The 16,299-nt window shown below is 39.1% G+C and overlaps 1 protein-coding gene across 3 annotated transcripts; it reads left to right on the top strand.

The window, feature by feature from the left end:
- The first annotated feature begins 928 nt into the window (after positions 1–928).
- LOC130930379 (uncharacterized) lies at positions 929–6,502 on the top strand. Of its 3 annotated transcripts, none has more exons than XR_009067048.1 (3): positions 929–1,115; positions 1,257–5,876; positions 6,066–6,502. XR_009067048.1 is itself a non-coding variant. In XM_057858294.1 (2 exons), exon 2 carries the CDS (start codon positions 2,553–2,555, stop codon positions 4,242–4,244), a length of 1,692 nt encoding a protein of 563 aa, XP_057714277.1. In that variant the 5' UTR covers positions 929–1,115; positions 1,257–2,552; the 3' UTR covers positions 4,245–6,502. The 3 variants fall into 3 exon arrangements, 1 of the variants encoding a protein (XP_057714277.1); XR_009067049.1 differs by having other exon boundaries at positions 1,257–5,579; XM_057858294.1 differs by having other exon boundaries at positions 1,257–6,502.
- Positions 6,503–16,299: the final 9,797 nt, after the last annotated feature.

The raw sequence follows: 16,299 nt of genomic DNA on the forward strand, positions 1-16,299 counted from the left end.
ATCCATTTTGTTTACAAGGGATCTGGCGTTGGAGAGGAAGAGGCTTGGTAGTGGAGGCTTCAGTGGCTGTTTCCTGAGCTTGGCTAGCAGGCCCGCCCTACAGCCCCGCTTTTGCTTTCTCTCGCGTCTGCGCCTCTTACGCCTGCCAGACCCGACAACAATCCACGGAGGCCCCGGTGTTCTCGCTAGCTCCTCCGCAATGTTAAAAGTGTGGTGGAATTCGCTGGAAATAGTCATTTGTTGCCGATTACCGATGTCTATCAGATCAGTGCGAGTGTAGCTTAAGTGTGAGTCCTTGGGTGACGCGAAACAAACATTTAAAACACACATAAAATACAAAAACGTGCACTTCGAGGGAGAGCTGTAAGCCGCTGCGTAAAGTGATTATTAAAGAGAGAAATTAATCAATGAGTACACTAGACTCGAGTTTACAGTATTGTTTTAGTTTTCTATAAAGTCAGTTTGCATGCGTTACAGTTTATAGACAAGTTTCCGAGGTACTTCCGGTTTACTTCCGCATGTCTGCTGGCAACTTCCGTTTTAGAATTTCTCCATCCAAAGCAACAGTGGAGCTCAAGTAACATTACTCATCAAAATCCCTTTAAAAAGTCAATTTGGAAATACCACATCTGACATCATCACGATAGGGGAGGACAACATGTTCATGAAGGCAGATGTGGGGCCTAGCTCGTGATACCACAAAGACTGGGTCTTTTTGTAGCCATGTTCCTGCTGTGTTATGGAAGGTATGTTTTTCCTATCCCTGCATTCTAATGTGTCTGATGCTCAAAAAATACTAAAGCTAAAATATTGCGCATGAAACGTGTAGCTGCCATTCAGGCAGAATAAAGAAATAAATAATTTACTCTTTGATCTGGCCGTGTAATGTGAAGCATTTAGTTTCTTTGATATGGGGTGGGAACTAAAGTTCACTGTCGCAAGTTGACAGGGGCACTATTAAGCATTACATCGGCTTATTATCTGATGAACACTACTAGAGTACAGACAACTTTTCAGTACCTCTGATCAAGATCAACAAGGAAACATCTCAAGTGCATAGTGCATCGAAGAACTGAAGCTGCACTAATTTCCTCTGGAGTAAAGCGGCCAATGAGGTAATTTAGTTTGTGTTATTTGTTAGTTTGCGTTACTTGACTTAGTTTCTGTTAGTGTAGTTATGCATTCATGTTGTTTAATGTTTCTGTGTGAATATAATTTGACTTCATGTATATATTTGTATATTTCTGTGATTAAAGCCCGTAAAAGAGAAACAGGTTGGTTCGTGATTTCGACTCGAGAGGGAATTACAGTGAGAACTCATCGCCAACGTGACGCGAGTGAGAACTCAGCGCCAGTGCGACGAGAGGAGCTCATCGCCAACGCGACGCGAGTGAGAACCCGACGCCAGAGCGACGCAAGGGAGAACGTGAACAAGCCAGCGCGTGCCCAACCGCGGTCATCGAAGTCGTCGGTGTTCAACTTTCTGGTGGAGCCGCTTGTCAAAGGACGTCGTCAAAGGACAACGTCAAAGGGCAGCGTCAAAGGAAACAAAGAGTGTTTCATCCTGCCGGTAATCAAAGAGAGTTGTTAAGTGCTCCCAACGACAAGCACATTTAAGCCAAGTTAAATGTGAAGATTGGAAGTAGCCATAACAACTTTTTGAGTTTCAGCATTCAGTTGGATTGTGCACAGTTTAAGTTAAGGATATTAATATTTCATTTCATTAAGGAAGTTGAAATATAATAAGGTTAAATGTGACACCGGGTTGTGTGTCATTAATTCTGAGAACTGTTTAGTTATAAATTGCCTATTTTCAGGGATTCTAAGTTTAAGAAGTTTCTCTCATTTTAGTGTCTTTGAACACATAAGATGAAAGGTTGAATTGTTTCAAAGCAATTTATCCAACAAGTCACTTTAATTTGCAACCAAATCAAGCTAATTAATCGTATTTACAATTGCTGTGATTTCTTAATTCTGAAGTTTCATTTGAATTAATATATTAAAACTCGAAATTTTATTTAAATTATATCCTAAAAATGGATGACAAAGACATTGCAACTGAAATCCAAGACCCAGATGGTACTCCTAGAAATGAAGAAGAGTCTGTACACGATGAACTCTTAGAAGCAAGCCCTGCAAAGGAAGATGAAGTTGATACAGAAACCAGTGAAGCTGAAGGTCTGGAACTCCATAAGGAAAAAATAAGGAAACTTCAGCGTTATTTTGACAAATCCTATGAGAGATGGAAAGTTCTTGCTAAACAGGCCAAAAAGGTACTCTCTTCACCTCACTCAAGCAATGTTCTACAAGAGCTCAAGAATAAAATCTACACGGCTGATTTGGAAGTAAAAGAACGCTATGAGGATGTTCGTCAACACAGTGTCCCGAACGGAGACACCCGCCGTCGGGTGGACACCTGCGAGGCTGTGTCAAGGCAGATTGCAGAACGGGTGCATGTGTTACTGCACGGAAACAGAGATCAGTGTTTACCTACAGTACAAGCACGATGGAGTAATGCTGGCTCAGTGTTCTCATCATAAGACCGAGTGTCCATGTTGAGCAGATCAGTCTCCAGATCTGTTTCAAGACGATCAAGCCAGTCTTCCACAAGGAAACAAGAAGCAGAAGCAGAGTTAGCTGCAACTAAAGCCACCTTGGAAGTTCTAGAAGAAATGGAACAAGAAGAAAGGGAGCTTGAAAGGCTTGAGGCAGAGAACAGGAGGAAGTTAGTACAACAAGAAGCAGAAAATGCGGAAAGAAATAAGTTGTTAGAAGAGAAGCACAGACAGTTAAAACGCTTGGAAGCAACTAAAAGAATGAATGCTGCAAAGGCAAGACTGCAGGTTTATGAACAAGACGCGGTCATAGATGAAGAGATATTGGATCTTCTCCATAGCCATAAATCATCAGAGCCTTCACCTAAACCGAACGTCCTTCCAAGGCACAACACTTATTCACAGCCTGCTAGAGAATTCCCATCTACAAGCCATGAAGTGGCTCGTCCTACTTTTCAAGAAAATAGCACAATTATGCTTGCCGAAGCGATAGCAGAGTCCATAAACGCAAGCCGTCTTCCTGTGCCAGAGCCACCTGTCTTTAGCGGAGACCCAATAAGATACAAGGACTGGAAAATATCATTCCAAACCCTCATAGGCCGGAAGAACATTCCTGTAAATGAAAAGATTTACTTCCTCCGCAAGTATGTTGCAGGACCTGCAAGGAAAGCAATTGAGAGTTATTTCCTGGTGGGCACAGAGAAAGCCTATGATTCAGGGTGGCAAATATTGGAAGAACGATACGGCAATTCCTTTGTGGTCGCTAAAACTTTCCGCGACAAGCTAAATTCGTGGACAAGGATAGGACCCAAAGACAGTGTTGAATTGAGGGAATTTGCAGACTTCTTTCGAGGGTGTGAAGCAGCAATGAGCAATATTATGAGTCTTGAAATTCTAAACGACTGCAGTGAAAATCAAAGAATGCTCAGTAAGCTACCTGACTGGCTCACTGCCAGGTGGAATAGAAAGGTCATAGAATATGAAGAAGAAACACAAACCTTTCCAAATTTCAGCAGTTTTGCTGAGTTTGTGTCTAGAGAAGCCAAAATTGCTTGCAATCCGATGACTTCACTTTATGCTCTGAAGAGTGATTCTGAAAGAACAAAGCCATCTAAGGTCCAAAATGTTGGTGCAAGGGTGCTAGCAAGTGCATCAGAAGAGAAACCATACATTGAAGGACAAAAGGGCGATGTTAAGAGATGCATGGTTTGTGAGAAGACAAACCATGGCATTCAGACATGTAGGAAGTTAATGGAGAAACCTGTCAAAGAGCGAGTTACGTTTGTGCAAACAAATAAATTGTGTTTTGCATGTTTAAGGCCAGGACACAACTCAAAGAACTGCGAAAGTAGAAGTGTTTGCAACGTGTGCAAGGACAAACATCCCACGTGCTTGCACGAAGACCGCACCAAGACGGACGAAAGGGTCCAAGTTGATGGACAAAAGGAGAGTGGAAAAACCTCTATAGAAAAGGAAAGGTCAAAGGAGCCAGAAAATAGTGAAACAGAGTCTACAACTAATGTGATAACAAGCACAGCTATGTCAAATCAAGTGATGGGCAATAGGGATAGCAGATATGCATCCACAATCGTGCCAGTCTGGCTGTCAACAACACGTAACCCAGAAACTGAAGTTCTAGTTTACGCTCTTCTAGACAGTCAGAGCGATAGCATGTTCATCCTACAATAAAGGGCAGAAACTCTTGATGCACAGATGGAGCCTGTGCAATTAAAGCTTTCAACCCTTGCATCCAAGCAAACTGTATTCCCAAGTCACAAGTTAGTTGGGTTGCAGGTCAGAGGCTTTTATTCCTCAAAGAAAATTCTTCTTCCCGTGACGTATTCACGAGGATTTATTCCGGCTAGTCTAGGCCATATTCCCACAGCTAAAACAGCAAGAGAATGGCCTCACCTAGAGCACCTTGCTGAAGAAATCGCTCCTCTAATAGAATGCGACGTTGGTTTACTCATAGGATACAACTGTTCTCAAGCCCTGGTACCGAGAGAAATTGTATCAGGCAAGGATGATGAGCCGTTCGCAATAAAGACCGACCTTGGCTGGAGCATAGTTGGCTGTGTCAACCCTTGTGTTGATTATGGCGACAGAAGCGACACCATTGGAAGCAGCCACAGAAGTGTTGTAAGACAGGTCACACCAAGTTTACAGTCACCTGGTGACCTAACGAATCAAGTACAATACATATGTAGAACTCAAGTCAAGGAAGTCATTGTTCCTGCAGATGTGCAGAAGGTACTTGAATCAGATTTCAGCAAAAGGAATGTGGAAGATGATAATTTCTCTCAAGATGACTTTTGTTTCAATTCTATCATGGAGAAGGGCATGAAGACAAAAGCTAATGGGCAGAGTGAAATGCCACAGGCATTCAAGGAACCGAAGCCGTGTCTGCCTAATAACTTGAATCACGCAGATCATCGACTCCAGTGTCTGAAAAGACGATTTGAGAAAGACAAACAGGGAATCCTCAGGGTGGGAGGTCGGCTGAGGCATGATGTTCTACCTGCACATGGGTGTGTCGGGGAGTTGCGATTGCTGACCAGTGACTTGACATTGGAGAAACAAGGGAAACACACTGGAAATCAGTCTACTTGGAGAGAGCCATCCATAAGATGGTCACTTTGATTGAAGCGGGGTAATGCAATCACATTTTCTTGCAATGGTTCTGATAATCCAGTGTTGCATAGGTTAGAGTGAAATCACAAGTGATTTGGTGGGAGTGTAGCTGCCATTCAGGCAGAATAAAGAAATAAATAATTTACTCTTTGATCTGGCCGTGTAATGTGAAGCATTTAGTTTCTTTGATATGGGGTGGGAACTAAAGTTCACTGTCGCAAGTTGACGGGCACTATTAAGCGTTACATCGGCTTATTATCTGATGAACACTACTAGAGTACAGACAGCTTTTCAGTACCTCTGATTAAGATCAACAAGGAAACATCTCAAGTGCATAGTGCATCGAAGAATTGAAGCTGAACTAATTTCCTCTGGAGTAAAGCGGCCAATGAGGTAATTTAGTTTGTGTTATTTGTTAGTTTGCGTTAATTGACGTAGTTTCTGTTAGTGTAGTTATGTATTCATGTTGTTTAATATTTCTGTGTAAATATAATTTGACTTCATGTATATATTTATCTGTGCTGTATGAAAATGATCTGACTTTATGTATATTTTCATCTGTATTGTTCAGTTCTCACGGCATTGTCACGGCATTGTCAAGGCATTGTCACCGCATTGTCAAGGCAAATCAAGGCATTGTCAAGGCAAATCAAGTTCTGTGATTAAAGCCCGTAAAAGAGAAACAGCTTGGTTCGTGATTTCGACTCGAGGGGGAATTACAAAACGACTTGTTCCCCTTGATATTGTTATTGAGATGATGATTGTAATTATGATGATCTTTAATATTAATTACTCCAACTACTGTGGCTGCAACACATGCTATCTGCTGCTACCCTGTTGCCAATCAGTGTTGCAAGTTTTTTGTTCGTTTGTTTACAGGTGGAAAACGTTGTTAGGCAAGGGAAGATGAGTTGATGTGCCTCACACCAACACTGACTGTACGTTGATGAACATATATCGAGACTATGTCGTTCCGCCCGGGGGCGCCCGAGAGGCTGGGGCTGGAGGCGGTGGTTCGCCTCCAGGCGGACCTTCAGTTCGATCCCGAGATCCAACTACGAGCTTTTTAACTGCAGCAACTTTAAAATACGCCATTGCAGCTAGAATTACCGAGGAAAGCGAGAGAAAGCCCGTCTGGAGGCCATAATGTCAGGTGAATATTTGGCGAGGCTCCGAAGCTTTGCTGTCTGATATCACATTATCGTATGCTATTTTTCCAGTGATTTTATAAATTGTGATTTATTGACCTGTTTTGCACATGCGCCAATTGTTTTAAATAAAACAAGAAATGGAATCATGTTGTCCAAATGTTTTATTGCAATCAATATTTGTAATAAAAAAGAATGACATAATATTTTTGTTTATATGTACATACATTGTAGTATTTCCTTGTAACAACAAAATCGGTGTCAGCCCTTATGCATTCGGCAAATTTAATATAATTTGTAATTTTACCTCATTTTGGTCACTCAAGTGGCCAGCGTATCAATCTATACCTCACGTCAACACAGGCTGACAGGTTGTTATAATTTTGTCCACGAATGATCAACGAAGTGATAAGAACAATCATACAATCTCATCTACGTCGTGCTGAGTCCATTTTTGGAAATTACGTGGGTTCCTCTGGCTTGATTTTGCAGTTTTAACTTTGTTGACACACTGCTTACTCCCACCGCAATTCATGTTGTTCTTTTAAAACCAGAAGTTTGGAGCAGACATTTTTTCAAGATGGCACCGCCCATATTTCACTCAGGAAACATGTCTATAGCTATTATTTCCACAATGTTAATTTTTTTTTCGCTATATATATGTTGTATACATTTCCCCACAGTGGGACTAATAATGTTTTTTCACATTTTATGTTATGCTAAACAACCGAGCATGTTTTTACAATTCGTAGCAGCAATAACACAGCGCTTATTAATTAATAAATAATCAAATAAGTTAAAATCAGTTAAATAAAATCAATAATAAAAACTAATTACCAATATTAGTAGTTAGTTGTTAGTGTAGTTAGGCGTTCAATGTATTTTTTGTTGTTGTTTGTGTTTTTTTTCTTTCTTCTCTTGTGTTTCTTTTCTTCTGTTCCCCCATAACCCCGTCCTGTTCACTGCTTTGTCATAATAAACGAGGTATGTTGAATGATCACAATGGGAGTATGTCAGACTCTCAATGTGAAACATTGAAACTGTTCAGACTATCCGGGCACTTAGACTTCCATTCCCTGTGTCAAACAGCTGAACAGGACAGGTTTAAAAAAAAAAAAATAAATAAATAATAATAAAAAAAATAAATGAATAAATAAATAAATAAATAAAATGAATTATTAATAAATAAATTAACATCATGTGCTGTGCTTTCTCTCTCCATTAGTTATTAGTGCTGTCAGGCAGTTAAAAAAATTCTACCTAATTAATTACAGGATTTGTATTTACAAATTACAAATTGATTAATTACAGGATTTGTAATTAATTAATTAATCAAATTCGTCGCAAGGTCCCCTAATAAAAACGTTCTTTTCTAGGACACTAAAAAACTGTAGTGCATAGATAATCAATTGAATACAGTAAGAAGAGAAGATTTGAAATCCAATTTATTATTGTACTATGACCACAGTTGCAATTTTTTTCCCCACCAGCCCATATTTTGTACGGGATTATCACAATCTTTTTAACGATACGGTGTACAGTAAATATCGTACGGGAAAACACTCTACAAGCTACGCTAGAGCTTGGGTTTTCTCTAAATGTTACGGGAATAAACTATGTTTCATAAGGGCAACCTTGGACCAAGGTTGACAGGTGTGTGATACATGAGGCCAGAGTTGGTTTAGTTACAATACTAACAAAAGGTACAAATCACCACGCTCCTACTTATTGTCCGGTCAATAATGCACAAAACTGACAGCACTAATAGCCAGTACAGAAATGCCAGGGCCATTTTTTGGTTCCAGTCCACCCCTGCGCAATTACAACATAAGATATGAAGCCCTCTAGTTGCAAGGCATTTTATCCAAATTTTGAGTAGGCTATTTAATAAACTATTACTCAGAAGCTTTGAATTCAAGTTTGCTTCATTCCAAAGCTGTGTTTTTTTATTTTGCTTTCATAAACACACACACATTAAGCATTGAAAAAACAATAAAATAGAAATAAGTTGACCTTATTTGGATGGCTTCCACCATGTTTACAGATAGCAACTGCTAAATGCAGTAATCCCAGAAAATGCAGTAATAAATAAATGCAGTAAGATTTTTTCCCCTTTTTTTCTAACACCTAAGTCTGGGTTTGGCGGAATGTCTCGCATATCAACAGAACTGCATCATAGCTAATTTACCACAAGGCCATTGTGTCGTGGACAATGATTCTGACACAACACACCTGTTTTATGCTTTATAAAAATGAGGGGACGATGTGGACGGTTGATAACCTTTCATGCTAACCATAGCAAAGTACACTTTCATTGTGTTGGTAATTTTTGGTAATTGTGTGACAATTAATGCCAAGAAGACTTACCCATTCAAGGACTTCATTTAAGTGATTGTCACAGCCAGTGTAATTCTCACGACGACCAAATGACAACAATAAGAGGCCGTTGTAAAGCTAATTAACCGCACTGTGATCTTTGGTTTTAATTGTTTTGCTGCATTGGGGATTGGACTTTCTGAAGATAAATCTTATGATTAAATAGAGCGTTAACCCAAAAATGTCATTAAAACTAAAATGCACGCTGACCACCCCTCGAGACCTTATTGCAGTTTTAATGGCGGTGCATTTTCATTCCAAAGCAACATCAGCAAAGAGTTTCGCTGCCTAAATTTAGTTGAATGTGATTTTCATCAAAGCCATTTCGATATAAACAGAAACAGAGGTGGGTAAAAAGACTTTGACAGGAAAACAAAGCAGCTCTCGGTGTCAAACTGTCAGCTGGCATCTCTGATGAAGGACGTTGTCAAATATACATTTTTAGGAGCGAAAAAAAAATGGTCATCTGGGCTGTAATGGAATAGCAGAAAAAGTATATTCGTTCAGTCATTTTCAAGAATAAAGAGTGAGAGTTTCTAGGATGCAGAAATCCCTGAAAGGCTCTCAAAAATGATGAACAAAAAGTTGTCACTTCGAGTGTGCAGGTGTTTAACATTTGGCAAATAGCAAGGGGGAAGGATCTATCAGAGCACATTAATGTTTATGCATTAATGTGTCACAAATTAAATGTAGTGTGACGGCATGCAGTTGTCTGAAAAACCTCTGAAAATTCAATCTTTACTCTTTTATATCATGAGCATTTGAGGCTCGTCTATTTGCCCGGCTTTTGATAACAGTCCTCACATAGACTTCATAATGATATTGACGGGACACGGGGCGCAGGGCTGATTAATAGGGGGCCTGCATTGTTGGCGTGTCCGTCAAAGCTGACCGAGTGGAATCACAAAGAGCTTTTTTTTCGTTGAAAATTCTTGTATAAATGCTAAGTAAATGCTCAAACCCCTGAATTCTTTATAGATATGGACGCAAACCAGTCTCCATTTTTGGTTGAAAGCAAAAAAAAAAAAAAAAAAAAACTTGCAGTTAGCATTTATTTTACGTAAATATGTCTGAGTACGATGCTAGTCTGTTAATCAATGTGGCGGCCGCCTTATGTAAACAGAAGTTTTCTGTTGCAAATTCTTGTGAATAAATGCTTAAATCCCTGCGTTCTTCATAGATATGGATGTAAACAGTCTCGATTCTTGGTTTAAAGCAAAAAAAAACGCGGTTAGCATTAATTTTACGTAAATCGTCGAAATACGATGCTAGTCTGTTAGTCAATGTGGTGGTCGCCATATGTAAACAGAGCTTTTCCAGTGAAAATTCTTGTGAATAAATGCTTAAATCCCTGAATTCTTTATACAGTAGATATGGATGTAAAACGGTCTCGATTCTTAGTTAAAAGCAAAAAAAAAAAAAAAAAAAAAAAAACATGCAGTTAGCATTTATTTTACATAAATATGTCAAAGAATGATGGTAGTCTGTTAGACAATGTGGCAGCAGCCTTACAACAAAGAGCTTTTTACATTGAAAATTCTTGTGAAAAAACGAAAAATGATAATTACCTTGAATCCTCGAGCAAATCCTTCCTGTTTGTATGCGGTTCAGCTTTCGTTCCTTATCAACCAAAATCCGGCATTTGATCGCTGCATGTGTCGCTGCGACCGACTGCGAATAACAAGCGGATTGTGGGATGGCCCCCTACTTGAAGGTGTGGCACAGTTAAGGTCGAATCTGACCCGTCAATATCATTATGAAGTCTATGAGTCCTCATGGATTTTGCTTGTTCCCGGGTATGTTCCCCACCGGGGGATAAGATCAGAAAATTCAAGGGCTGGTGTGTGTAATAGCAAGCTGTGTTTTCCTGCCATGAAAAAAAGCAGTCAAATTTTAGGATTTGGATCGGGATCTGGATTAGAATTTCTTGCAACATCGCTGTGCGGCTTTAAGATTTGCCCCCTGCGATTTAATTAAAGACCATTAGTTCTACATTGGTATACCTAGCCTCTTGCCTCAAATTAGCTGGCAAAGCATTCCACTCACCAGCCACCTTAACTGCCACTGGCAGCGATAGACAAGCACTTAAAATGAATTGGACATCTATCCCTGTCAAAGGCAGCAATTGCGTTAATGAGTACATATGCAATGATTTGCAAGTATATGTGTCAAAAAGAATCCTCTGTAACAAACTCACAACTTAGTGGATAATCACGCAGCAAAATTTTCAAATCATCCGATTATTGGACCTTTACTGACCTTGATTAGAAGAGGAGATTTGGGCCCTAAAGTGGTCTGAATATTGGCACAAATACAAGACTTAGCAATAGATATGGACAAATATATTTTGAGACTCATACGTGGAAAATTTTGAATCTTATGTTAACCGGATGTGCATGTTTTTCAAAATGAGGGAGAAAACTCACACAAATAGAGCAAGATGTTCTAGTGGAGACTTCTGGGGAAAAACAAATCTCCTGACTGTGAGGCAGATGTGCTAACCACGAAATGTGTGAGCACAATCCGCTATAAAAGGATTTCAAAGGGTCAGTCATGCAGATCAATAGGAAGCACACTTGACGAAGATGCTCAACTATCAATCGCTTTCAACATGTGTTTGCATGTTTGTGTGATCTCACGTCCTGTCCTTTTTCTTAATATTGTTCCCTCACGAAGGGCACACTGTTTTTCCGTTTCATTTTTTTGGCTCCATGTTTTACTTCAAATCTCTAAAACGTGTCAACAAAGGGCTTTTGTTTGTCATTTTCATTCAAATTCAAACACATTTGTTGAGCATTAAGTGGGCTTGAGAAAGTATTTGTTCTTTGAGAGCCCTGTGTGCTTATTGTTTATTCTTTGCTAAATCATTTCATCAACAAAGTCCTAAGGAAAATGAATATGTTCAGGGAAAAAAAGTTGAATGGTTACATTTTACTAGGGAAAAAAATACAGAAAAAAATTGTTCAAAATATATGACCTTCATTTTTACCTATTTATTTCCAAACTTTGTGGCGGCAATGTAGTCGCTACATGCCAGTGGCTGCTTTTGATTACTTTTTTTATGACCTTGCATTTGAAGGAGTCTAGTATTATTACTGTAAATTGAAGGTCTTGATGGGTGCCTTCCAGATCTGTAATCCATTTGTAAATATGTCCCCGAAACTTAAAAGATTAAAAAAAAAAATAAATAAATAAAAACACATAATCTCTTTATAGACATGATGGTTGCCTGTCATTCATATCGATGGCTGCAAAGATGAATGGATTGACTTTGTCAGTTGGTTAGATGGATGGTGCCATTAATGCCAATCAATCCCCAATTTGAAGTACAGTGGTATGAAAAAGTATGTGAACCTTTTGGAATTTCTCACATTTTTGCATAAAATAACCATCAAATGTGATCTGATCTTTGTCAAAACCACACAGATGAAAAAACAGTGTCTGCTCTAACGAAAACCACCCAAACATTTATAGGTTTTCATATTTTAATGAGGATAGTATGCAAACAATGACAGATGGGCGAAAAACAAGTAAGTGAACAATCACATTTAATATTTTGTCCCCCCTCTTTGGCAGCAATAACTTCAACCAGACACTTCCTGTACCTGTAGATGAGTCTGGCACATCGATTAGGACTCATCTTGGCCCATTCTTCTCTACAAAACTGCTGGAGTTCAGTCAGATTCCTGTGATGTCTGGCATGAATCGCTGTCTTTGGGTCATGCCACAGATTCTCAATGGAGTTTAATTCTGGACTTTGACTTTGCCACTCCAGAACATGTATTTTGTTCTTCTGAAACCATTCTGAAGTTGATTTACTTCTGTATTTTGGATCATTGTCTTGTTGCAGCATCCATCCTCTTTTTGGCTTCAACTGTCTGACAGACGGCCTCAATTCTTCCAGCAAAACATCCTGATAAACTTTTGAATTCATTCTTCCATTAATGATTGCAAGTTGTCCTGGCCTTGAGGCAGCAAAACAGTGCCAAATCATGATGCTCCCTCCACCATACTTCATAGTGGGGATGAGGTGTTGATGTTGGTGAGCTGTTTCATTTTTCCTCTACACATGATGTTGTGTGTTACTCTCAAACAATTCAACTTCACAAAATATTTTGCCAGAACCTCTGTGGAGTGTCCAAGTGCCTTTTTGCGAACATTAAATGAGCAACAATGTTTTTTTCAGACAGCAGTAGCTTCCTCCGTGGAGTCCTCCCATGAACACCATTCTTGGCCATAATTTTACATATAGTCGATGTGTGCACAGAGATATTGGACTGTGCCAGTGATTTCTGTAAGTCTTTAGCAGACACTCTTGGGTTCTTTTTTTTTTTTTCTCTGAGTATTCTGCGCTGAACCCTTGGCGTCATCTTTGATTGATGGCCACTCCATTTGTAGACAACTTCTCTGACCGTCGATTGATGAACATCCAAACTTTTAGAGATGGTTTTGTATCCATTCCTAGCTTTATACAAATCAACAATCCTTAATCGCAGGTCTTCAGACAGTTCTTTTGACGGAGCCATGATGCACATCAGACAATGCTTCTCATCAAGACAATTTTTACCAGGTGTGTGTTTTATAGAAGGCAGGGCAGCTTTAAACCACTTATCAGTGATGGGCACACACCTGAGTTAAATTGTTTGGTAAAAATTGGTTTCAATTGCTCTTTAAGTCTCCTTGGGCAGATGGTTCACTTACTTATTTTTACCCCTTCTGTCATTGTTTGCATGCTATCTTCATTAAAATATGAAAACCTACAAATGTTTGGATGGTTTTATTCAAACCAGAGTTTTTTTCATCTGTGTGATTTTGACAAAGATCAGATCACATTTGATGGTGATTTTATGCAGAAATGTGAGAAATTCCAAAAGGTTTAGATACTTTTTCATACCACTGTAAGTACGGATGGTTAATTGATTTTAGGAATGAATGTTCAATGGTTGCTCGGTTGCAGTATTGTTTTTGGCAGCCCTTTTCATTCTTGTATTAGTCTTAGTCTTTCGGATGAAAATACTCAATTAGTCTTATTATTAGTCATATTTTTGTCATTTAAAATGTGTTCGTCTTCGTCCAGTTTTTGTCGAGAAAATCTCATCCAAAGGTCATCTAGTTTTAGTCGACATTTACTCAAAATGTTTTTGTCATATTCTGTAATATTAGATTCTGTAATATTCTAACGTTTTAGTTAAAAAATAACTAAAGGCTTCCAATAATTTTGAATGAACATAGACCGACGGGCACATATTGTAGCATCTACAAGGACAACGCCAACTTTGTGATGATAATACCCACTCAGCAGGAGAAGCAGTACATTATTCTACATAATTTTACATTAAGAGGATGTTGATGCTAAAACTAACGCAAATGCTATGCTAATGTGACGAGTTACATTTAGTGTGTTATGATCACTTAGCACAGACCTTTAAAGGCAAAAGCAACATTGCATATTCACTCTTGCCAAGATAAGAAAACAAATTATTCAGTGTGTTTCCAAACAAGCAAGATGGAACGCAGCCTAACTTGAAACACAACCTAAACTCAGGTGAGGAGAGTGAGGGAGAGGCCCAGCACATCTAACATGAGTGGCACGATCCAATTACTGCTACGATGAAAGCTGACATACTCCACGCACAATATTAAAATGTTACGCATTGTGAATATATGACAGAAACTATGTTGCATTTTCATTTCGTTGTTGTCGAAAACTGGCATTCGTCTCATTATGTTCTGGTCTCCCAATCCATGTTTTAGCTCATCATCATCATGAAAAAAAAAATGTTCGTTGACGAAATATTTTTGTTATCGTTATTGTTGACGAAAACAACACCTACTTGGTTGGTTGATCAGTTGGTTGGTCGCTCGATTGGTTGGTTGGTTGGTTGGTTGGTTGGTTGGTTGGTTGGTTGGTTGGTTGGTTGGTTGGTTGGTTGGTTGGTTGGTTGGTTGGTTGGTTGGTTGAATAGTTGATTGTAATAGACTTTAGGTTGTTGAATGACTGGTTCACTTGATTATAAATTACATTTGAATGACTAGATTCTAGTTGTTTGGATGGATGATTAACTGAATTGAATGTAGATAAATTGGATGCCTGCTCAACTGAATGGATAGATAACTCAGTTGGCTGGATGGCCTGTGGATGAATGAATGTGTACCTGATGCTTAATGGTGGGTTTCCTGGATGGATAACTGGATAAATAGCTGAATGGATGGAAGTTCGATTTGTTGGTTGAATTACGTATAAGGTTTAGCTTAACCGTCTGCATGCCAAGTTTGATCCGTTGTATTGTTTGAACTATTTGACTGACATTATCAGCAAAAAAAATGAATTCATTAAAAAATATATATATTCACATATTTTGGGAGATTAAATGTAGCTTACTTGTTGGGGATTTTCTCTTCATTTCTTCTGTCAGCAGCTAGCCGCATGTCACACTTGATGTAGTGTGACAGTCTTAAGCTATTTATATCGCTTCTCCATCGCGTTAAGAAATTACAAGTGATGTATATACGCCGCTGAAAAAGTCTTCCATTGTCGAGCAGACGCCAGACTGAACTTGATATCGCTCATAATGCCGTCTGAGCCTTCGTATTGAGTTTTTGCTCCTCTGTGACCTGTACATCACAGTAATGGACTATTGAAGTGTGTGCACTCTAAAAAGTGAAAGAGGCCTCAACTAGCCGCCGCTTTAATGCTTTTGGCCGCTTTCTTAATTATAGAAGCATTTTCTCTCTTGGGTGATTCCTCTTATTGCAAGTGAAACTGATTGACATCTTCGGTTTGATCAATAAAATTGTGAGTGGATTGTAAAAGTGAGCAGCTGCAATTCAGATGTACGTATTCAGACTGTCAGCAATGTAATACATTATCATAATATGCAGCATGAAAGTTCTAATAAAATGTCCATTTATGAAAGTTTGTTTGACTGGTATGAGAACTAGAAATTGATTTAATGTTTGAATTTTTCCCCCAAATTTTTTCTAAAACATTTATCCTCATTAGGGTCACGAATACGCTGACTATCCAGCTGATTTCAGGCAAGAGGTGAACTATGCCTGGACTGGTCCAACTTTACAGACCTAAAACTAAATGATTTCGAAACATTAATAATTAAGATAAAATCTAAATGTGTTGGTAAAATCAACACTTTTCAGTTTTGGTCAATTTTAGTGATGCCGGTGGACAAAAGCGGTACTGTTTTGCCTTAAAGAAGACTGCGTTTCCCATGGAACCAGTGCACACCTGTACAGCATTGTAAAATCATCAATCAATTAAAAAAATCAATCTCCTGGTCGTCTGCAGATGGATTAAACAACATTTCTCTTTCCAGCGGATGTGTGTAGGACAAATAGTAATAAGGTACTGAATCCAGTTGTGGCTAAACAATAGCATATGATGGTTAGCAACTGTGTGGCTTAGTATGGCCCACCCAAACTCGTCAGCGCTGATGAGTTCGGTTGGGGGAGGGGGGGGGCGTCACGCCAGCGAGTGAAAGCCAGGCCAATGTTTATTCTGTATATCCTGGAAGCCTGCCTTTTTTTCCTCCTCAGACAAAACTTTTTGTCTCTTTTGTTGCTCTGCCATCTTT

Source organism: Corythoichthys intestinalis, chromosome 14 (genome assembly GCF_030265065.1).
Source record: "Corythoichthys intestinalis isolate RoL2023-P3 chromosome 14, ASM3026506v1, whole genome shotgun sequence".
Lineage (NCBI taxonomy): Eukaryota > Metazoa > Chordata > Actinopteri > Syngnathiformes > Syngnathidae > Corythoichthys > Corythoichthys intestinalis.